Here is a 22,280-nt window from a genome sequence, read left to right as displayed (position 1 = left end):
CCCCCCCCCCCCCCCCCCCCCCCCCCCCCCCCGCCCTGGCATCACGGTCCTAGAGCGGGGCTTGGGAGCACACTGGGTACCGGGTGGTCCCGGTTTACAGTGGAAAAGCAGGCTCAGGGCAGAGCCGGGACTGGAACTCGGGGTTCCGGACTTCTGGGCCAGCCCAAGGCCTCCTTCAGAAGGTGGTGTCCACCAGGGAGGGGCCGGTGGGAGCCCAGGCAGGGAGACGTGGGTGGATGGGTGTTCTCTGGCTCCTCCTCTCGTCCGCCTCCTCCACTCCTGCATTCCAGGAAGGTAGCAGGAAGCTGTGTGGGCCGGGCCCTTCCAGCAGCCCCCTCCCTGGCGGGGGGGGGGGGGGGGATGAGGGGGTGGGGGAGGACGGGCTGTCCGGGCGTTCCTAGCTTTCCCTCAGCACCCACCCATGTGGATTCAACTTCCTGGGACCAGGCCAGGAGCACTCTGGGTCCACCCCCCTCACTCTTGTCGAAGTTCCGTGGAGGTGAGAGCGTCGCTCACCAAGTCCCCGCGACATTGCCAGGCCTGGGCAGGGTGGAACAGACCAGTCTCCCCGAGTCGGGTACCCCAGGCCATGTGGGATTCTTAGCCAGAAGCCCTCAGGGCTGGGGAGTGGGGGGCGGTGGTCCAGCTGCTGTAGTGGCTGAAGTACCCCTTGAGGCCCTGCCAGGGCTGGGGGAGACGTCTTTAGGGATCCCGCCCTTATGGCCTGGTGAGGACCCCCCACTCTTACCACCATGCTTTCTGGGCCAGCCCTGCCACTCCAGGCCTTAAGGCCAGGAAGCTGGCAGCTGAGGCCCCCAGAGTGGCCTGTGTACTTCCGAGGTATTCTCCTGGGGCAGGCAGGTGGGTGGAGCCCCAGGCCTTCCCGTAGAAGTTAGCCAGACTCTTCCCCCAAGTTTGGAAGCATTCTCTTCTCCCATCCTCCTCCAGGCAGGCCCCAGGCACCGGGGGAGCTGGGGAGGGTACTGCTTGTGCCTGGGGACCTGGGTAAGGACGGGCCAACGGTTGCCCCCCTTTCCTGCCACCTAGAGGTCCCCCAAAGGATCCTTACTTGGAATACTTCCCCAGCAACAGACGGGTAAACCGAGGCCGAGTCCCGGCCGCCCAGAGTGCCCCTCTCCCCACTTGGGCAGAGGGAAGAGTCAGAATGAGGACTTTGGGGGCTTGAGCAAGCCAGTGGGCAGGGGCCGGGCCAGCACTCAGAGCCGGCGCCTGGTTCCACCGTTTCCATGGCAACCAGCTGTCAGGCCAGTGAGGCTCTGCAGACGCACCCTCTCTCACCCCATCTCCCGTGAGGGAGGGGGCTTCAGGCAGCATTCTGGGAAGGAGCCAAGCGTGATGAGGCGCCCCCTCCTCAGGAGTTCACGCCTGGGCGGTGGGCCCCAGGGGTCTTGCCCTGCCTCCCCCGTCACCAGGGTGGGCTGGTCCCAGCCTTGTAGAGGAAAGAATATTGGCCGAGGCAGACCTGAGCTCAAAATCCTTCTGGGGACTCAGTTTCCATTTCTGAGAAGTGGGGGCAGCCGCCTGAGTCGTTTGAGGATCGGGGGTACCAGATAGGAAGCTGCTTTGGAATGCAGGCGTGTAGGAGGAACATTCCAGGCCCAGCTTTGGGGGGGGGGGGGGGGGGCGGCAGCTCCAGTGAGTCCCTTCCTCTGCCCCCAGGCCCATGCTCACCTACCGCGTGGACGCTGACAAGGGCTTCAACTTTTCGGTGGGCGACGACGCCTTCGTGTGCCAGAAGAAGAACCACTTTCAGGTGACAGTCTATATCGGCATGCTGGGGGAGCCCAAGTACGTCAAGACGCCCGAAGGCCTCAAGCCCCTTGACTGCTTCTACCTGAAACTGCACGGAGTGAAGGCAGGTTTGGGGGCTCAGCCAGGAGGGGAGGGGAGCAGAGGCGAGTCAGGAATGCCGGGGGGAGCCTGAGAGACCCCAAGGCAAAGTGAGTGTCCCTGTGCCCCGTCAGCCTCCTCAAGCTTCCTAATTCCTTCTCTACCCTGTGACCCCAAGTCTGCACCCCCAGCAGAGACGCTTCTCCTGACTCCTCTGTCGGCTGCCTTAGCTCCCCACCCCCAAATGGAGTCCCTGCCAACTCACCCCTCGCTCTAGGCTCACGCACCAGGCCTGGCTGTTCTCCTAGGGCATTGCCCGCCTTGGTCCCTCCTCTCACGTCTCCCCTCCGCCTCCCCCTGGACCAGACCACATGCCCCCTCCGTCCCCCGCCGCTTCTCTGAACGTCCACAGCGGCTTCTACTCTGGCGCTCAGCTCATGCTCCCCCGAGACCCCTGGTGCCCTCCCAGCAAAGAGCCATGACTTCTAAGCTTAGCCCACAAAGGCCTTTGGGATCCAGCCTTTCATTCCTGCCCTGCCGTTTGCTGTGCCCCAGACCGTCTGGGCCTGTTCATAGCACCTGCTTTCCGGAAGCAGCTCTGTTTCTCTGGGATGCCCTGAGAATGCCCAGTCCATCCCTCCTCTCCTGGCAGGCCATTCCTTGGCCTCCCTGGTCACTCTGCTGGGGTCCCTGGTCCCTGGGGACACTTGCCCTGAGTCCCCTCCAGCACCCCCCAGGAGGGGTTGATTTGGAGCCCTTGCGCATCCTGGGGGGACGGCTGGGTGTGTTTCCTTCAGTGCTGGGAGCCCAGCCGGCTCCTTGGCCTGGCTCAGCCAGTGCTCACAGAAGGGTTAAGGGGACTGGATGTGAGAGTGGGAGAGGGTCTGGGGAGTGAGCGGGTTTGTGTGTGTGTGTGTGTGTGTGTGTGTGTGTGTTGATGGAGGACCGCTTGGGATATGTACGAGGAGGTCGGGGCGTGCGCGGGTGTGGACGTGGGGGCTGTGAGTGTTTCTGTGGAATACGTGTGTGGGTGGGTGTGTGCAGAGGTGGGGGAGTGATGGGACTATCTGTGCCCTCGTGGAAGAGAGGGCCGCCCCTCTTCCCGGGGAGGTCCAGCTGGGCCAGGCCTGGGCCGAGTGGGTAAAGGGAAGCAGAACCAGGCAGCAGAACCAGGGGGTCCCCTCGCCCTGATCTGCCTCGGGGGCCCTGCTTTCTCCCCCAGCTGGAGGCCCTGAACCAGTCCATCAACATTGAGCAGTCACAGTCCGACCGAAGCAAGCGGCCCTTTAACCCTGTCACGTGAGTGTCTGGCCCTGTGGGGGGAGGGGGGAGGACCTGGGAGGGCTGACCCTGGAGCTGGGCTGGGAGCTGAGGGGGCCCGGCTGGCACCCCCAGTGTCTGCCTCCTACACATTCTTGACTGGGTCCCCCTCCCTGCCCACTGAATACCAACCCCCCGCCTCTGCAGGGTCAATCTGCCTCCTGAGCAGGTCACGAAGGTGACTGTGGGGCGCTTGCACTTCAGCGAGACCACCGCCAACAACATGCGGAAGAAGGGCAAACCTAACCCTGACCAGAGGTGAGCGGGCTTGACCTCTGCCTTGGCAGGCCCTCCATTTCCGAGGAGGAAGGGCAGCAGGACACCACCCTGTAGTCAGTGTCCCACAGACTGACCCATTTTACAGATGAGAGACCTGAGACTCGTACCTAAGGCTAACTGATTTAAGGATGAGACAGACCAGAAGCGCGGCTTCTGGATGAAACAGCTCAAAGGTTTCCTAGCTGTGGGTCCTGGGGAATGTCTGCCCCCTGGTGGAGACTCAGGTTCCTCTTCTGTGGGATGAGCTGTGAACGCCCCCGCCCCTCCTCGGGCCGCTAGGGGTGGTAGGAGCCTCAGCACTGAACATCAGACTTGGGAAGGGTGGCTGGGGCGCAGGGGCAGGTGGGGCAGGACCCTGGGTGCCTCTAAACCCCTGTGCGCCCCAGGTACTTCATGCTGGTGGTGGCGCTCCAGGCCCATGCACAGAACCAGAACTACACGCTGGCTGCCCAGATCTCAGAGCGCATCATCGTGAGGGTGAGGGCCATCTCCAGCCAAGGGGTTGAGAGTCCTCCCCAGAGCTGGGAGAAACAGCACCCAGGAGGAATACGGGGTACTGGGGGCGGGGGGTGGTCAGGAGCTAGAATGCTGATCCCACTCGGTGCTAGTGGTGTGACTTTGGGCGAGTTCCCACCCTCTGAGCCACAAGCGTGGAGGAACACAAGACCTAGGTAGCCTTCTGAGATCCCACAAGCGACTGAAAAGTGCCACAGTGAGAGGGTCGGTTGAAGTTGGGCATGGTGGAGTGAGAACCCTTGCCTGGAGCGGGAGGGGTGGCGGCAGGGTTTCCCAGGGCACTGCAGGTGCCCCGTCCCCTAGGACTGATCCAACCCCAACTTGTGCTAGGCCTCCAACCCAGGCCAGTTTGAGAGTGACAGCGACGTGCTGTGGCAGCGGGCGCAGGTGCCCGACACTGTCTTCCACCATGGCCGCGTGGGCATCAACACGGACCGACCCGACGAGGCGTTGGTCGTGCACGGCAATGTCAAGGTCATGGGCTCGCTCATGCACCCCTCCGACCTGCGGGCCAAGGAGCACGTGCAGGAGGTGGGGGCGGGGCTGTAGGCGAGGGGCGGGGCTGTGCGGCGGGGAGAGCTGAGTTTCCCGGGGGAGGGGCCGGGGGCAGGGCTGGGCCGCGAGGGGCGGATTGGTGTGTGGGCGGGGCTCGTGGGGGGGCGGGGCCAGATGGAAGGGCGGGGCTGCAGGGGAAGGAGATGGGGGAGGCCGGCTCTAGGTTTCTGGAGCTCGACCCTGGTGCAAGGTCTCCCCTCCGCACTGCAGACCCTGGGTCCCCACCGTCTTGAGCTCCGGGGCCTACTTCGGACGGGCCCAGGAGGGGAGGGGTTCAGTCTCGGCCCCGGTTCCCGTGCAGGTGGACACCACGGAGCAGCTGAAGAGGATCTCACGCATGCGGCTGGTGCACTACAGATACAAACCTGAGTTTGCAGCCACCGCAGGCATCGAGGCCACGGCACCAGAGACGGGTAGGGACCTGCTACGTCGACGGGAGCTGGGGTCCCAGAACCAGCAGCCTCGCCCGCAGTAACCCCACCCCCTGTGTCTGTCCTCTGGCAACTCTGCCCCAGCCCGCTGGAAACCCCACTCCCAGGAACCCCTCTCCTTGACTCCTGGAACCCTGCCTAGGAATCCTGCCCTCTAGAAGTCCCGCCCCTCAGCCCTGGGTGCCCGGGACACTAGAAGTCCAGGAACGGTGGTCCCGGCATCCTCTGCTCCTTAGGTGAATCCTGCCTCTATCCAGGCCCACTTTCCCTGGGAGCCTTACACCCAGGAATCCACCCTTCCCCCAGGCCAGGGAACCCCACAACCGGAGCCAGGGAGCGGCAGCCTTCGGAACACTGGTCCGTGGGAGGCCCCTGCTCCAGTGCTCCTTGGATCCCAAATCTCTAGCCCTCAGAATTTCGCCCTCTTCAAACTTGGGGGCCCTCCTTGCGTTATAATTGGCGCTGTGGGTGTTCTGTACCCACTCTCCCCCACTCTCCAGGTGTCATCGCCCAGGAGGTGAAGGAGATCCTGCCTGAGGCCGTGAAGGACACTGGAGACGTGGTCTTTGCCAATGGGAAAACCATAGAGAACTTCTTGGTGGTGAACAAGGTCTGCAGGGTGGGGGGATGGAGAGAGCCCAAGGGCCGTGGGTGGACCAGCTGGGGCGTTATCTCCCACTTAGAGACTGGGGGCACTGAAGTGCAGAGGGGGCAGGCAGCCCAGTCTTCTCTCATGCTGCCTCCGGAGCCCCCTGCCCACCCCACCCCGCCCCCCGCCCCCGGGGAAAGGGGGTGAGTGTTCAAGGGCCAGCGGGGGACTTGGCGACACGATGGTTGTGCGATCCACAGCAAGAGGAAGCTCCCTGGGGATCATTTTCCTCCCCTTTGAAAGGAGGCTAGAGATAGTCCACTGCCAAGACCTTCCCAGGTGGTTATTGAGAAGCTGAAACACACAGCGGAGCGTGAGGGTGATGTTTGTAACTACCTGGCTTGAGGCCGGGCATCAAGGAGCGTGTAGTACTATGTCTTGGCCTTGGCTGAGCAATAAGGAGCTGAAGCCTGAGATACCACGTTCATCAGAGGGTGGGAGCCTCTGAGAGACGGGGTTCAGACGGCAGGGAGGGGTGGGAAGGGCTGGCCGGATGGCGGCGCAAAGGTGCAGAGGCGGGGGTGCTGTTTGGAGGCAGGCGCGGGGAGTTGGGGGCTGCCGAGGCCGACCTGGGCAGGGAGGCTTTGAGGACTTCCAGGCGGCCGTGGGTCCCGCTCCCTGTAGCCCAGGGTTCCCAGGGGCTGACCGTGCCGGCCGCCCGCGGCAGGAGCGCATCTTCATGGAGAACGTGGGTGCCGTGAAGGAGCTGTGCAAGCTGACAGACAACCTGGAGACGCGCATTGACGAGCTGGAGCGCTGGAGCCACAAGCTGGCCAAACTGCGGCGGCTGGACAGCCTCAAGTCCACTGGCAGCTCGGGTGCCTTCAGGTGGGGGCGGGGCCAGGCGGGGGCCAGACCCCTTTCCCAGAGGCACCTCTGACCCTGGCCCTCTTGCTGCAGCCATGCAGGGAGCCAGTTCAGCCGGGCGGGCAGCGTCCCCCACAAGAAGAGGCCCCCCAAGGTGGCCAGCAAGGTGAGGATGGGCGCGGATGGGAGGCGGGCGGGACCGGGGCCCTCCTTCTCCAGGCTCTCGGACCGCAAGCCCTTCCCCTCGCTTCCCAGCTCTCTAGCCCTCTGGCCCCGTTTCTCCTTCGTCTCCCGCTGCCCCCCCCTCCCCCGTAGGAACGAGCAGACCTTAGCACCCCCACGTCCAGCGGAGCCCACACTGAGTGAGACCATGGGCTCCCTCAGTCTGGGCCTCTTCTGCTTCTTCCCCTTTCACGCTCGGTCCTCAGTCGTCATCTGTGGTCCCAGACCAGGCCTGCATCAGCCAGCGCTTCCTGCAGGGAACCATCATTGCCCTGGTGGTGGTCATGGCCTTCAGGTGACTTGTCCCCCGGGCTCCCGGGGTGGCTGGCTGGGGAAGTTGAGCTGTCCCTTGGGCCCGGGCCCGGGGGGAAGAGGAAGATGTGGCCGGGAGAGGAGACCTCACGGAGGGATGGAGGGACAGAGGGACGTCTCAGGGAAGGAAGTGGGCTGCCTCATTCGGTCTCGTGCCCCTGGGGCTGGGGAGACCCACTCGCAGGCACCGTTCACTGTCACTCGCGAGCCCAACCCCCGGAGCCAAGGGCCACAGACCCTGCCCTAGAGAGAGGGGCCGGGACAGTAGCTCCAGCTCTAACAGTGGCCCTTTTTCTGTGGCTCCCAGCGTGGTGTCCATGTCTACACTGTATGTGCTGAGCCTGCGCACCGAGGAGGACCTGGTGGAAACCGATGGGTATGTCCCCGGAGGCCTGGCTGCTGGCCAAGCCGCCAGGACAGGTGGGGCTTTGGTGGGCAGCCCAGGGTCAGAGGAGCCGTGGAGGCTGTCTCCTCCAAAGGGGATAGCGCTTCAGCTCTCGGCCTGCCGGAGGCTTGCAGGGGTGGCTGGGCAGGTCTCCCTGGAGGAGGGGCAGACATTTCCCGGTCCCTACCGAAGCCAGTGTGTCTCGTGGGCCCGTTCAGTGCTCCTTTAGGTAGCTGGGCCTCTGAGAGTCAGAGGGCATCAAGGGGCCCAGGTTGGAATGGGCATGGGGGGAGGGGTGGGGGAAAGAGGGCCACCGTGGGATCTTGGGCTCTGCCCACTGTCACCTCAGCTCCTGGGCTATCTCTGACTGTTTCTTTTCTCTCTCCTCCCCTGCACCTATCCCCCCCTCCTGTTCCTCTCTGCTGCCCGTTAGCTCTTTTGCTGTGTCCACTTCCTGTCTTCTGGCCCTGCTCCGGCCCCAGCACCCTGGGGGGAGTGAGGCCAGGTGCCCATGGTACGTGTCTGGACCGAGCCCCTGCCCTCCTGCCTCTGGCTCCTGCCACCCTTCTCCCTGCCTCCTTTCCACCATCCCTGTCCACCTCCTCCTGTCCCTCCTGCTCCGCCGGAACCCCCAGGCCTCCCTGTTGAGGCTGTCCTCTGAGCTCAGCCCTCCCTTCCCCAGCAGGTCCAGCCAGAGCTTTGGGACCACTCAGCTCCGACAGTCCCCTGTGACCACCGGGCTGCCAGGCACACGGCCCTCTTTGCTGCTGGGTGCGTGCCTGTGGGGGGTCCGGAGGGTTGGGATGGGGGAGAGGTGGCCGCGTTCTGGGGCGGCGGGGGCGCGGGGCTCAGCTGCCTGCTGCTCGCTCATACGGCCCCTGGCTTCCGCAGTTACCACCGGCCTGAGCAGCTCAGCCCCAGGTCCTGTCATCCCCACTTTGGACCTGTGCTCCAGCCGCCCTTGTCCAGTCATCTGCTGTTCCTCCTCCACCCCCAGCCCTACCCCTGCCCCTAGTCTTGGCTCCAGCTTTAACCCTGGCCGTGGCCTCAGCCCCAGTCCCAGCCCCTCCACCAACCGCTCAGGTATGGCTGTCTTGGGTTCGGGTTGAGGGAGTGTTATGGGAGTCCAGAGAAAGACCCCAAAGACTCATTGGAGGGAGGGTGTCCGGGAGCCCAGAATGAGGCTCCGGAGGAAGACTGGTGGGTCTCCCTGAGGGGACCAAGAGACAGATGGGGGTCACCCACAGTCTGGTGAAGTCCTAGAGAAAGCTGGACAGGAGGTAGCCAGTTGCTGCCTGTGCCTTCTTCTCAGCCTACCTCTGGTTCTGTCCACAGGCCCCGGCCAGATGGCCCTCCTACCAGTCACCAACATCAGAGCCAAGTCCTGGGGCCTGTCGGCCAATGGTATTGGCCACTCCAAGCATCCAAAGAGCTCAGAGCCTCTGGCCAGCCCTGAAGTCCCCTTCCCTGGAGGGCAGGGCAAAGCCAAGAACAGCCCCAGCCTTGGTCTCCACGGCCGGGCCCGCAGAGGGCTTCCCCAGCCCGGCCTGAGCCCTGCTCGGCCCACTCAGGCCCAGGGCCAGCCAGGTACTTGCCCTACCTTGCCCCCGATCTTCTCAGCTCAGCCACCTGAACGCCTGGCGCGGGATTGCCAGCCTACAGACGCTTGCTGGGCATTACTAAGTAGCAGGAATGAGGCCAGGAGCCTTATGTAGCTCGCCTCATTTAATCCTTACATATTCCTGCAAGGAGGGGATCATCCCCGTAGTTCAGATGGGGAAACGGAGACAGGGTGTTCGGCCTGTCGGCGGCAGAGCTAGGATTCCATCTCCCCGACACCGGGGCCTGGATCCTTCACCCCCATGCCAGGGCAAGGAGGGTGCTGTGTAGGGTCTCCCCCCGCACCCCCCCGGCTTTCCAAATCTCAAGGCTTTGGTTGTCACCAAGCCGGAGAACCCTTGGCCGCAGAGGTTTTCTGTCTGCCACTGACTCCTCCGACGCACCCTGCCGGCCACCCTGGGGGCTGCAGAGGAGGCCAGGGGCCTTCCAGGCTTCCCAGGCGGCTCTGCTCTAGGTATTGGGCCTTCTCATTGGCTTTCACTTGATGGGTTTTGTGGCTTAGAGGAAAAAAAAAGCTTAGAAACTGACTTGCCGAGACTGAAGTTCAATTGTACAGGGAGGTGGGGGGCTGGGGGTGCTGAGGACACACGTGCCCGGCCCGGGTGGCTCAGAGACGTGAGAACACGGCGGCGTAGGGGTGGGCCGCAGCTCTGAGGGGACTTTGCAGGCAGCTTGGTGACTGGGGAGGGCACGTAATCCAGGCGGGGGTGGAGAGGTGATCAGGAAGGCCTCCCCGGAGGAGGTGACATTGGAGCCGAGTCTCTGAAGGACCGCAGGAGTTTGCCCAGAAGAGAAATGCGAGGGTCTCTTCCATCTTGTCTGTGTGTGGTGTCCGTGGGCCCACGGGCCTGCTGGGGCCCCTGGGTGCCTGGCTGTGCCTCACGGAGCTGAGCACATGTTCGGTGGCCCCAGCCTCCCCTCCCTCGGTGGGATGGTCAGGCGGGCAGCAGCTAGCCTGTAGGTGAGCTGAGATGACCTCACCCGCCCTCCGTGTCACACTTCAGTCCCGCCCTCACCCAGCCAGCCAGCCGGTCGTGGCGGGTTCTTTCACAGAGGGCCACAGGCCCCCAGGAGTCTGGTGCTGGCAGGTGTCTCACAGTTGGCTCTGGAGGGAAAAAAAAAAAAAAAAAAAGCCCTGATTTGTGGCGAATACTCCCACCATGGCTGATTTCAAGGTACCGACCTGATGCCTCTGAACTGAGTGTTGAAGAGCGTGTGCGGTCAGGAGCAGAGCACTGTGGGCGGGCTCCTGTGCACCCCCCGGCACCCATCCCTGCCCCTGGTGTGCAGGTTCTTGTCAAGGAGGCGGGCCTCAGGCTCCCGGGAACTGGCTCTTCGTAGTGCTGCTGGGGCGGAGGGTGGTGTGACCCTGGCCATTGTGGGGGGTCTGGAAAGAATGACCTGAAACTTATTTATACTAAGGTGCGTGTGACTGAACGCGAGTCTGGCGAGGAAGGGCTTGGTGGCTTCTCGCCCCTGTCACCCTCCTCCCTGCCCCAACAGCCTCTCTCCTTGCAGACCCAGTGCCCTCCCTGACCTCCATCCAGGTGCTGGAGAACTCAATGCCCATCACTTCCCAGTACTGCGCTCCAGAGGATGCCTGCAGGTGGGCCTGGCTGCCCCCCTCCCCTCACCCCAAGGACAGACTCCCTCAGGTGACGTGAGCCCAGGCAGTACAGATGCTCAGATGTCATCCCCCTTCCCCCACCCCCGAGGTGGCACAGTCGCTTTCCGTGAGCTCCAGGACAGACGGGGTGGGGGTGGGGGGGCGGGGAGTCCAGGCAGGGGGCCTCAGGAGGGTAGCCTCGGACTAAGCAGCAGCCATGTTTGCCCTCTCAGGCCTGGAAACTTCACCTACCACATCCCTGTCAGCAGCGGCACCCCGCTGCACCTCAGCCTGACTCTGCAGATGAAGTGAGTGGAGGGACGTGGGGGTCCCCGGCAACCTGGGGAAGGGGTCTGAGGAGCGACGCCAACTTTATTGCTCGCTCTGCGCTTGACTGGCTGTGTGACCCTGGCAGTCTCTGGGCTTCAGCTTCTCATCTGTAAACCACACCGTGGTTGCACCGGGGTGTGAGCGCCACGTGGGACGGTAGACGGCAAAGGGTTTGCGGCCGTCTCGGGCCTTGACCCGTGGGCATCGTTGTCAGGCCGCCTGCGGACTCGCGGCTTGTTTCAGCGGGGCGGGGGGGGTGGAGGGGAGGGCTGGTTGGGAGGGGGCCCCCAGGAGCCCCACCTCCCTGCTAACTGGGCCTTCCCCCAGCTCTTCGTCTCCCGTGTCTGTGGTGCTGTGCAGCCTGATGTCAAAGGAGCAGCCGTGTGAGGAGAGGGACTTTCCACAGAGCCTGCACACCTACCAGGACACCCAGGTAGGGGGCGACTGGGAAGCCGTGGGCCAGCCACACCCCAGAGCTTCCTCTCCCCGGGCACAGCCGCGCCCCCAAACAGGTGAAGGAGCCGGGGGCCAGAGCGAAGGCACCTCCACAAGGGACGCTTCAGGCCTCTGGGCCCTGGGGAGGGGGCACGGGTGCACTGGTCACAGCTGAGCGCCTCGTGGCCCTGCCCTTGCTCTGTCCCATCCCCGGCCCTGCCCTGCCTGAGCCCCTGGGAAGACAAAAGTCCCACCAGGCCTAACCTGGGATGGAACGCAACGGTGCGGGTGGGGAGGGTATTCTAGGAGTCCTTGGCAGGGAGAGCCAGCCTTGTCTGTGCTCGGGGTCAGAACAGCCACCCCGAAAAAGTCACGTTTAAGACGAGAACTGAAGGATGATTTGGGGTCAGCTGGAGAAAGAAGAGAGGACAGTGTCCCAGGAGTAGGACAGCACATGCTGAGGTCTGGAGGCCAGGGACTGGGTGGCCTTCTGGCAGAGCCGGACACGTGGCAAGGGCTAGGGGGCGGGAAACGGGAAGGAGCACGGGCAGCGGCTCACACTGGGGCCGGTGAGTTCACACTGGGCAGCGGCATGGTTCAAGCCACCATTTTGGAAGATCCCTCGGCGATTTCGTAGAGGCCTACCTCCTGCTCGGAGAACCGAATGGCTGAGACCCTTTCCTTGTTCAGCTCCTCACTGGCCATGTGATCCCCACGTAACCCAAAGTTGTGACTCTCAGCACGGGTTAAGGGGACTTCTTCTCACCAATTCGTGGTTATTCAACAAGTATGTGTAGGGGCCCCTCTAGCCCAAGCCCTGTCCTGGGCTCAGCAGGGGGGAGGCAGGCGGGGTGGACCCAGGCCTTGCCTGGGAAGAATGCACCCTCTAGCTGAGGAGAAGAGATGTGCAGAAAGTAACGAGTGGAGGGGTGGGTGGGAGCCTCGAAACAGGCGCAGAGGAGAACGTGCCCGGAAGTAGAGGGAGAGCCCAGCCAGCCCCTCGTCTTCAGATGTGGAGCTCAGGCCAGAATCCACATCCCTGGAGGCCAAGCCAAAGCCTCAGGGGGGGAGATGGGCAAGCGGTCTGAAGCCGGGCCTCACGCTCCCCGGCGAAGGAGAGCAGACCAGACCCGTGTGTCAACCCCAGCCCTGCCACCCGGTGCCCTGTGATTTTAGGCTGGAACTCGGCTTCCTCATCTACCAGCAGCATCACCTTACTGGGTTGTAGTGAGGTTGGGGTTAATGAAATACTTTGTGCCTGGAGCGTAATGGGTGAGGGGAGGCAGGGACCGGGGGACGGCGGCTGTGGGCCTGTGGGTACCTGGCACAGAGTGTGCGTAGAGGGGGGCTGCCATCACTCCCCCAAGCAGAGCGTGCTCCCTCCCTTCTCTCTTCTCAGCGCTCATTTTACCCTTTGGGAGACTTGCCCTGGAGCCCCGGTGAGGGCTGCTGGTTGGGATAGGGGCAGGGGGCTGTGTTCACCCTTCTCTCTCCCCTCTCTCCAGGGCACGTCCCACCAGTGGCCAGTGACCATCCTGTCTTTCCGAGAATTCACCTACCACTTCCGGGTGGCACTGCTGGTGAGCCCAGGCACCCACCTGCCCCCAGAGGTCCAGGCGCCTGTAGCTCCGCGTGGGGCTCGGGGAAGGGAGGCGGGGGTTCACGGAGCGCATGGCAGGACGTGGGGCACAGGGGCAGGTGATGTCGGCGCCGGGGGCGGGGTGCTTCCTGCCCTGCACCCCCAGAGCCACCTCACCTGTGCCCGCTCCCCTCCCACCCAGGGTCAGGCCAACTGCAGCGTGGAGGCCCCGGTCCTGCCGGCCACAGACTACTATTTCCACTTCTACCGCCTGTGTGACTGAGCTGCCCTCCCCAAGGCAGCACCACACCACGGCCCGGGTCCCCGGGCGCCCCTTCCACACTGGACGCGGTGGTGTTACACTGGAGCCGCTGCCCGCCAGCTCTCTGCTCACTGGCACCCCCTTGGAGAGACTGAACCGGGCCTGGCCCTCCCCACGACTGGTGAAACTGGAAGTCCTCACACTGGAGTTGCTGTCCCTGCCGGTCGCCCCTCCCACGTCGCGGAGGGAGCCAGAGGGACCTCCTGGGGCCAGGCCGGGACCAGTTCCTATCTGTCCAGTTACGGTGGTTGGAGGGCCGGCCTCAGGTACCCTGGAGGCAAGGGTAAGCCTGTGACTGTCCAGAGCCTACCTCCCCCCCCCCCCTTTTGGGGCTGGGGGCCCCCCCCCCTCTTTTGGAGAGGGGCCCTGCTGACTTTGCTATCAGCTGGGGACTTGGACGGAGCCCTAAAAGACTCGGCTGGATCCATGAGTCGGTGGAGAGTATGCCGCCATCACCCTCACAGCTGCTCCCTGCGGGGGCGGCGAGGTGGTAGACTTTTTGGGGTTTGACTGTTACGCTGGACTTGGGACTTTTAAGCTTTAAGTGTGGCCCAGGAGGTCTCTTCTCCCTGGGAACACGGGCTCCCAAGAGCTCCCAGGGCAGCGGGAGCCAGCCCTGGATGGGCTGGAAAGACTGACCATGTGCCTTATGTACATTTCGTGCCCAGCTGAACCAGTGAGGGAGGTGGGGCGGTGGGCGAGGTAAGCCCCGGACCCTTGAACCTGGAGTATCCTGAAGTTCCCTGTGGGGGGGCGCCCCCCCCCCCCCCCCCCCCCCCCGCCAAGACAGTGTCGGGGCCCCACGGCCTGGGTTCCTGGGAGTTTCCAGAGCTTTGCAGCAGTATCCGGGACCCATCATTCTCTCTGAGCAGGGGAGCAGGAATCCATGCCGGGCAGCAGGCTGGTCTTGGCTGGTGTGTGGATGCAGAGTTGTTGCTGTTATTAACGAAATAATTACTAAAATGCACTTAAGCCAGAGCGGGGGTGGAGGTTGGAGATGGTAAAGCCCAGAGAAGTGCAGAGCCCTGGGGGGGGGGGGGGGGCAGGGGGACACTTGCAGAGACAGGGGCCTGGCTCTGATCCATCCCAGGGAGGCTTGAGACATCCAGCTCACTCCCAACCACCAAGACTCTGGCTTCCCCCTTCACTCTTGTCTCCTGGGTACCTGGTCTCCCCAGATCAAGGGCTCCCATGTTGGGTTCGGGGAGCTGAGCTGGAGCGACCCAGGCTCGGCAGCAGGCCCCGTCTCCACTCACTCCTCCCAGAGATGGAGCAGTGGGCTTGTGTTAGGAAGAAGTCTTATCTCAAGTGCCAGTGTTTCTTAGTGGGTGCCTAGAGCACTGAGGCCACATCCAGGCTCACAGAAGAATGTGGAAATCACTGAGCCACATCTGCTTGGGCCCGGGAAGGGGACCAGGAATTGCGGTCCCTGCCCTGTGGTATCCTGCCACCTCTTTGGGAACCAGGCCTTACCCCTCTCCGAAGTCTCATTCTCGACTTTGAACGGGAGGCCTTCCTATGGGGAGCTGGGTCTTGAAGCCTGGGAACTGTGGGCCCCCTCCTGGCATAGGTCGCAAAGCACTTACCCTTAGGGGAGTTGGGGGATGGCAGGGATACCTCGCCTCCCAGCCCCTTCCCCAGCGTGGCTCCACTCCTTCATTCTGACATAGGAATCCCACGGTTCCCCACACCACGCAGGGGGCCAGGCCTTCCTTAGGACTACTCTGTTCTCCCTCCCCCAGAGTGGGGGAAACCCTCCCGAAATGCCTTAAAAACTGCTGAGCGCCACCCTTTGTAATAGGATTCTGGGGCTTCCTCAGTGAGGGTGCCTGGCCTTGGACTGTGGCCCCTCAGTCCTGAACTGGAAAGTGACCCTCCACTGCCCCCTGGAGCCCTTCTGGACACAGCATTGCCCCAATCTGGTTAGCAGCTGGCTGTTTCCATGCCTGAGGAGGGGTCCTCAGTGCGAGGATTGGGGCCAAGCTGGGGCTCCAAGCTGCTTGAGAGGGGGTCAACCTTGGACCAAAGTCGCCTTAAGCCTAGTAAGGTAGATGGGCTTCAGGGAAGGGGAGCGGGTCACCTGCTGGAGGCTGACAGCTGCCCGGCTGGCACTGGTAAGTGGGTGTCTTGGTTCCATTCCCTACATGGGGTCCAGCAGCCACTCCTCCCCTCCCCTCCCCTCCGGCATTTATTCCCATAGCCGCGGGGCTAATCTCCCCGGAGCTTCAAGCTGTACATAGGGCCTCTCAACGCACAAGTCCCTCTGCCCACGTTATACCCGCCCCCATAAAAGCCCGCGTGTGCATAGAGCGCCCCTCCCTCCCAGTTAACTCCCAGTTCCTGTCCCTGAGTGCTGACTCATATTTATCACGTACCAACTCTGACTCTGGAGTGGGCAGAGGGAGGCAGCCCTGGGCCTGCTTGCTTCCTGTCCCCGTCCTTTTCTTCTGAAGTAAATATACGTATATAAATAAATGTATAAATATGGCTTTGTATCTGACCTTGCTTCCCCATCTCTTCTTGAGACTGTTCTGGTAGGAGACGGGAGTCGCCTGGGGGGGCAAAGACCGACTGGAATCTCTTGAGGTTCCTGAGCCACGTGGATGCGTTGCACCCCAACATCCTTCTCAACTTCACGCCAGGCTTGGGAACAGGACTCCGCGGCCGCCTTCCCTAGCCACTCCCCCCCAGACCCACGGCTGCCCTACCTGGGTTAAAGTGGCCCCCTTCCCCAAGGAAAACCTCCCCTTTGGGGACAAGCTGAGCCTTGTGAAGGTCCCCAACCCACAGAAGGGAGAGTACATTCAGAGGATGGGACGGGTCCAGGGCAGACGTGACTGGTGTGGGTTCCCAGAGAAGTCTGCTGTAAAAACAACAGAGGAGAGAGCCGGTCCCTCCCTGTCCACGAAGCCTTACGTTACAAGGACAGCCTCCCCTCCCTCACCCTCCTCGCCCCTCACAGCAGAAAGCAGGGCTTCCCGGCAGCAGGGAGCATCTGAAAGGCAGGAGAGAAATGGGAAGGGGTGGGACCAGGGAAGTCAGGTAGTCCCAGCACCACCCCACCGCTGCGCAATGGGCGGTCAGACGGGACGGTCACACATCTGCCTTTATTGTGAGCAGGTGGGGGACGCTTGTGGCAACGGTAAAAAAATTAATTTACAAAAGCAGGGGTTCGGTGAAGCCGCCGGGCTGGGACCTGAAAGAGGAGAGGGGTATCAAATGAGACCAACGACCCTTCCTTCCGCCTCCTTTTCTCACTGACGCCTGTGCCCCTGGGGCAACGGCTGACGGGCACATGACTCTGAATCGGAGCCACCAAAGCTGACTCTCAGGGACCTGTTTAGTGGATTATCTGCAGCCAGGGTCCCTGGGTTTGCTTCGTCACTTTAGTCAAGGTTTCTTTTAATGGCTGAAAACATTCAAACTTACCACAGTGGCACTCCCTGCAGCAAACTGGGAGCCCCAGGTTCTGACCCCCCCCTTCTAGCCCGTTCCCGAGCAGCCAAGTCAATGGCGTGTGATGTGTAAGAACCCAAATGTCATCACGTGGGAAGCCTGCTCCCACAGCCCTATGAAGTACACCCCGAAGCCAGATCAAGGCCTTGGGCAGTGTGCGGAGCTCAGCATGACAACGTAGGTCAGAGATCCCTGTTAGGGACAGGGAAAGAGGCACATGCGTCCCGGTGTCCGGTGTCCCTATCCACTCTGCCGAGTCTGTCTCCATGAACCAAAGCGTTGCACAGGCCTGGGGACCGCACTGACGTGGATGTGGGAAGCCTCTCTAATGCCCGCCCTGTCGCACTTACCCTTGGGAGCTCACACGTAGATGCCGACCCAGAGCAGCAGGAAGAGAACTCCAAAGCCCATGAAAAGCGAGGCCACCAAGGAGATGAGGAGCTCTTTGTAGATATCCCGAGTGTACTTGGTGGAGGTCACCTCGTAGCTGGCAGGGTGATTAAGGAGAAGCAGAGGGATGGGGCTGCGTAGGACAGAAGCCCGGCCAGTGCAGCTCTGGGAAAAAGGTACGGGGTGAGGGCTTTCTAGGAGGCTTGCCGGGCTCAGCGCAGCCAGGAAGAGAGGCCCAAGAGAGGATCTGGACTCTGTTGCTTCCTACCAGCCCTCAACCACCCGTGAAGAAAATCAGGCCCAGAGGGGTTAGGTCACCTGCCCCGGGCCACACAGCCAGTGAACTGAGGAATTGGCATTAGCCCTCGGATCTCCTGCCACCTGAGCACGCCCCTCCTTTACCACTCTGCCAACTTCAGATCCCCTATCCCCAACCTGCAGTCCAGCCAGGCCTTCTGTCCACTGTCCCGGAAATCTGAAGAGCAAACTGAGCTCACCTAAACTTGGGAAGTAAGGCCACAGCCCGACCCCGCACATCAACAGCTGTCCTTCGACCTCCTTACCTTCCCCCTAGCCCCACACCAGAACAAAACTGGCAGGGTGCACGTACCCAGCACGGTTTCTCCCTTAGTTTCCCACACCACTAACTCTGGCCCACTGGCTGCTCAGTGAAAAGGATACACGAAGAACCAGGCGGTAAAGAACATGCCAATGGCCAACAGCACCACGGTCAGATGGGGAAAGACAGCTGGGTTCACTGGACTGGTGTATCTGCTCATGGCCTCGAGCTCCTAGGGGAGGGCAGGAGATCAGAGCTATCAAAGAATCCCAGGACTTCAGCGTGAGGGGGAGTGTGAGGTCATCCACCAATGGGCCTCATCCTCCAACGACTGTTAAAGGTCTGTCTCAGCCTGGGAAATATGGAAATCCTTCAGAACCAACATCAAGTGACTCCATTTGGAAATGACGATTCCATCTTAAACTTAGGTGACACTCTGTCTTTTCACTATGAGACAAGAAGGGCAGCTGAGAGTCAGAGGCTGACACTGAAGATGATCGACTAGCTATAGATCAGTGGTCCCTAACATCTTCTGAGGCCAGGGAGGACAATTAAAAAAAAAAAAAAATGGTTAAAGGTATGGACTCTGCCTGGAAAAAAACCACATGCAAGAAATAGTCTGCCTTTAATTTTAGGAGATTTATGGACCCATGTCTATAGACACCAAGCTCAGAATCCCTGCTGTAATTCAGAGCCTGGACCAGTACCCAGATCTCAACTTCTACTTCTGTATTCTTCCCACTACACTATTACGGAATCTCAGGATCTAACAGCAAAAGACATCCATTAATAAACTGGCTCTACTGAATGAGTCTCTGTAAAGTAGTTACAGTAACACCCCTCACAGGACTGATGTATGACTGAAGAAGGGTGACGAACGTCAAAGCATCTAGCTCACTTCCTGGCACAAAGGAGTTGCTCAATAGGTGTTTGTTTCCCTCCCAAGGTTACAGGGAAAATTATGAGATAATGCTTGGGAAGGAGGGCTGTAAACGTAAAGTTCTGTACAAATGTTAACTTCCATTGTCACTCACCAGCCAACGCTCCTAAAACCCAGAACATAACAACTCTAGAGAAATAAATTGACCCCGTTGTTCTAAGAGACACTGGAATTCAATTCAGTAAACATTTATGCCCACACCCCCCAAAATGATAAAAGACAATCGCTGCCATTTATTGAGCCTCCGATCGCAGGCCCTGTGTTCGGCACTGGGAATACAAAGATGAATAGCCATCATCCCAGAGCTAGCTGCACGTCAGATGGTGGTCACTAGGAGGCGTGGCAGATAACAAAGAAGTCCGTGACATGTGGCAAGAGGTTTGTACGCGGGTTGTGGGAGCTCCCAGCAGAGAGCGGCCAAGTGCCTGAGAGAGTTGGAAGTGCTTCACCAAGAAGGGGACATCTGCCCTGGGCCTTGCAGGATGAGTACGAGTTCTGCGGGAGGAAGGACTTTCCAAACAGAGATCAAATAGAGATAACGGCTTAATCACAGGTAACAGATAAAAGCTCGAGGTGTTAAAAATGCGCCGCACAAGCCTCACCCTTAAAAATCGCGGGATCAAAACCTCAGCCTAACTAAGAGTCCGTGGCAAGGGGCTTCCTTCCCTTCCCGCCCCTCGGCCCAAGTCGGATATAGGAGCCGCCGGCTGTCTGGGTCTCAGGCGTCTGAGACCTCCGCGAGAGAAACGGGGTGTGGGACGGGCCCCGAGGGGGTCATCATCACAGCCCTGTCCGGGACGCCCCTCAACCCTCTCACCATCTTGCCAGGCACAGGGTAATCCACCGCTCCGCCACAGGAATAACACGTCGGCAGGAGCAGGCGCCTTGTGCAGCCGGAAAAGGAAGTGCGCCCGCTCGCGTGGCATTGTGGGATTTGTAGTCCTGTGGTTTCGGAGGTAGGGGGTGCTGGGGCCTGTGGGGCCCCGATGTGGAGTTGGGGCGAGCGATGGAGAAGGGTAGGACAGAGCCGTTGGGAGGGTTCGTTCCTCTACGGGGGTGGGCGATGGGGGGACTGTTTGCCACAAGGGAAGCTGGCCGAGGGCGTCCGGGCCTGTACTACACTTCCCAGGAGGCCGTGCGCGGCGGCGGGTCACGTGACGGGAGCGCGGGCTTTGGAAGGCGGCTGAGCGGGAGGGCGTCCGCGGCCGCGCTGAGCAGGTTTGCGGGGCTGAGCACCGTCGTGGGCGACTCCGGACCAAGCGCTAGCTGTCGAGGCTTCGCGCTCCAAAGGCCAGGTGAGACCCCATGGGAAGCGCTTCCGAGGGCGGCGGGGTCCGCCTGGCGCTGGGTGCTGTCGGGGACCGTCTGCCGCGCGCGGGGCGGAGGCCGGAGCGCCGGCCTGCCACCTTCCCGCTGTGCGACTTGGGCCGGTCGCCGAAGCCCCGAGCCAATTGCTTCTTCGTTTGTGGAAGGAGGGAAACAGCCTCCACTTCATGGGCCCGTTGTGTATTTCGACCGAGATCCTGGCCGAGAAACATTTTGTAAACTTCACTTGTTGAGACTCCTTTCCCACCTCCCTGCGTCGGGGGCCGTGGGAGGCTAAGCCAGCAGTCACTGTCCCCTCCGTACCCGTTCTGGCAAAGCAGCCGGCCTGAGGCCGGACCCCGAGGATTGAACGGCTTCTGTGGGGGGAACGATCCCGAGCGCCCAGTGTATGGCAGGGGCTAGAGGAGGGCGCGGCTGAGCAGCAGTGAGAAAGGGCCGGCCTTATCCCAAACTTTGTGTTGGCTCCCAGACTGTGACGGTAGGTTTGGGAAGCTGCGCACGGAAGATCTTGCCGCCAGGTTGAGGTGTTTGGATTTCAGCACGGAAGGGGGCATGCGACAGGGTCTATTATGCTTTGGAAAGAACCCTTTGAAAAGTGGGAACAGCTAAAAGGTCTCGTATATGTCTTGGGGTGGCGGACACCTACCACCAGTGAGCACGCAACGACTTTAAATGACACCCCTAAATCCTTTTTAATAGTTATACATTTAACATTAAAATTTAACTACTGTGACACAGACATTGCTTAAGATGAGTTCTCGTTTTCAACTTGGTTTTTAAGACAATGGGGTCCATTTAAAGAAAATACTAAGTGAATGCAAGCACGGGTTTTGAGTGTGTGTTTTTTTTTTTAATTAAAAAAAAATTTTTTTTAATGTTTTTATTTATTTTTGAGACAGACAGAGAGCCTGAGCAGGGGAGGGGCAGAGAGAGAGGGAGACACAGAATCCGAAGCAGGCTCCAAGCTCTGAGCTGTCAGCGCAGAGCCCGACGCGGGGCTTGAACTCACGGACTGTGAGATCATGACCTGAGCCGAAGTCGGACGCTTAACCGACTGCACCACCCAGGCGCCCCTTTTGAAAAAATTTTTTTGATGTTTATTTATTTTGAGAGAGAGAAAGACACACAGCGTGAGTCGGGGAGGGGCAGAGAGAGAGAGGAACCCAGGCAGGCTCCACGCTGTCAGCACAGAGACTGATGTGGGGCTCGAACTCACAAAACCATGAGATCATGACTTGAGCCAGGATCCAGGAGTCGGACGCTTAACCGACTGAGCCACCCAGGCGCCCCCCAATACAGGTTTTAGATGGAAGTGGCAAAAAATTGTGAGGGGAGCGGAGTTTGGATCTGATCGAAGTTCAGGAAACACTGCCCTGGGAACTATTTTATTTGTCAAGGGGCCTGAAACACAGGAGTGTATTACCGGACTGAGGGACTACAGCTTGCCAGGCTCCTAGATCAGGACCTGGGGTCAGGTGGGAGCCATGGAGTTCACATCTTGGACTTCGTGGTGGAGAGAAAATATAAAGGGAAAGACTTAAAACTCCTAGCAACGTCATTGTAGAAATAGAAATCAGTAGCAGGGCCGAGGGGATACTGAAGGGACACTCAGAGCAGCATGTGAGAAAGCCACATAACCTCCCTTCAGATATGTTGTGGGTTTTTTTGCCAGTCCTCCTTCAGGGCTGCTCTATCAGTCAGGGTCCTCCAGAGAAACGGTAGGATCTAGGGTACGGACATATATAAAGAGATTTATTGGAAGGAATTGGCTCAGGTGATAGTGGAGGTTGACCAGTTTGAAAATTAGAGGGCTGGCCCGCAGGCTAGAAACTCATGCAGGGGTTGAACCTGCAGACTTCAGGCAGAATTTCTCTGGAAACCTCCGTTTTTGCTCCCAAGGCCTTTCAGTTGACTCAGCCCCCCGCGCCCCCCCCCCCCCACCGTATTCTGCAGGATAATCTCTGTTTAAAGCCACCTGAATATTGGGGTGCCTGGGTGGCTCAGTTAAGCGCCTGACTTTGGCTCAGGTCATGATCTCGTGGTTTGTGGGTTCAAGCCCCGCATCGGGCTCTGTGCTGACAGCTCGGAGCCGGGAGCCCGCTTCGGATTCTGTGTCTCCCTCTCTCTCTCTGCCCCTCTCCCGCTCCCGCTCTGTCTCAAAAATAAAATAAGCGGGGCGCCTGGGTGGCGCAGTCGGTTAAGCGTCCGACTTCAGCCAGGTCACGATCTCACGGTCCGTGAGTTCGAGCCCCGCGTCAGGCTCTGGGCTGATGGCTCGGAGCCTGGAGCCTGTTTCCGATTCTGTGTCTCCCTCTCTCTCTGCCCCTCCCCCGTTCATGCTCTGTCTCTCTCTGTCTCAAAAATAAATAAAAAAACGTTGAAAAAAAAAA

General features: G+C 60.7%; 3 protein-coding genes across 3 annotated transcripts in view; 1 reads left to right on the top strand and 2 right to left on the bottom strand.

The window, feature by feature from the left end:
• Positions 1 to 13,977, top strand: part of MYRF (myelin regulatory factor) — a 20,043-nt gene extending 6,066 nt beyond the window's left edge. Inside the window, 19 exon segments of the mRNA XM_049644939.1 lie at positions 1,681 to 1,876; positions 3,074 to 3,150; positions 3,319 to 3,429; positions 3,837 to 3,927; positions 4,297 to 4,497; positions 4,823 to 4,934; positions 5,453 to 5,562; positions 6,269 to 6,429; positions 6,502 to 6,574; positions 6,837 to 6,925; positions 7,250 to 7,318; positions 8,013 to 8,098; positions 8,219 to 8,410; positions 8,663 to 8,914; positions 10,466 to 10,553; positions 10,787 to 10,861; positions 11,211 to 11,316; positions 12,824 to 12,898; positions 13,100 to 13,977. Of these exon segments, the coding sequence (XP_049500896.1) occupies positions 1,681 to 1,876; positions 3,074 to 3,150; positions 3,319 to 3,429; positions 3,837 to 3,927; positions 4,297 to 4,497; positions 4,823 to 4,934; positions 5,453 to 5,562; positions 6,269 to 6,429; positions 6,502 to 6,574; positions 6,837 to 6,925; positions 7,250 to 7,318; positions 8,013 to 8,098; positions 8,219 to 8,410; positions 8,663 to 8,914; positions 10,466 to 10,553; positions 10,787 to 10,861; positions 11,211 to 11,316; positions 12,824 to 12,898; positions 13,100 to 13,180 (2,245 nt within the window). The 3' untranslated portion in view covers positions 13,181 to 13,977.
• Positions 13,978 to 16,306: 2,329 nt separating this feature from the next.
• On the bottom strand, positions 16,307 to 19,482 carry TMEM258 (transmembrane protein 258). Its single transcript, XM_049644936.1, has 4 exons — positions 19,382 to 19,482; positions 17,747 to 17,856; positions 17,026 to 17,162; positions 16,307 to 16,415 (listed from the first exon to the last, which is right to left on the bottom strand). Exons 1-3 carry the CDS (start codon positions 19,382 to 19,384, stop codon positions 17,036 to 17,038), a joined length of 240 nt encoding a protein of 79 aa, XP_049500893.1. The 5' UTR covers positions 19,385 to 19,482; the 3' UTR covers positions 16,307 to 16,415; positions 17,026 to 17,035.
• A 198-nt stretch (positions 19,483 to 19,680) lies between these two features.
• Positions 19,681 to 22,280, bottom strand: part of LOC125911233 (acyl-CoA (8-3)-desaturase-like) — a 7,431-nt gene continuing 4,831 nt past the window's right edge. Inside the window, exons 6-7 of the mRNA XM_049614988.1 lie at positions 20,138 to 20,288; positions 19,681 to 20,021 (exon numbers count right to left, since the gene is read on the bottom strand). Of these exons, the coding sequence (XP_049470945.1) occupies positions 19,681 to 20,021; positions 20,138 to 20,288 (492 nt within the window). The remainder of the gene's footprint in view (positions 20,022 to 20,137; positions 20,289 to 22,280) is intronic.

This window comes from Panthera uncia, chromosome D1, assembly GCF_023721935.1.
Source record: "Panthera uncia isolate 11264 chromosome D1, Puncia_PCG_1.0, whole genome shotgun sequence".
Lineage (NCBI taxonomy): Eukaryota > Metazoa > Chordata > Mammalia > Carnivora > Felidae > Panthera > Panthera uncia.
The sequence above is the reverse complement of the archived record's forward strand: the minus strand, read 5'-3'. Positions and strand labels throughout refer to the sequence as shown.

Coding starts and splice junctions, on each gene's coding strand:
- TMEM258 (XM_049644936.1), bottom strand. Junction 17,163..17,746: donor TTTACCGCCTGGTTCTTCGT/GTATCCTTTTCA, acceptor TCACCCTGCCAG/CTACGAGGTGACCTCCACCA.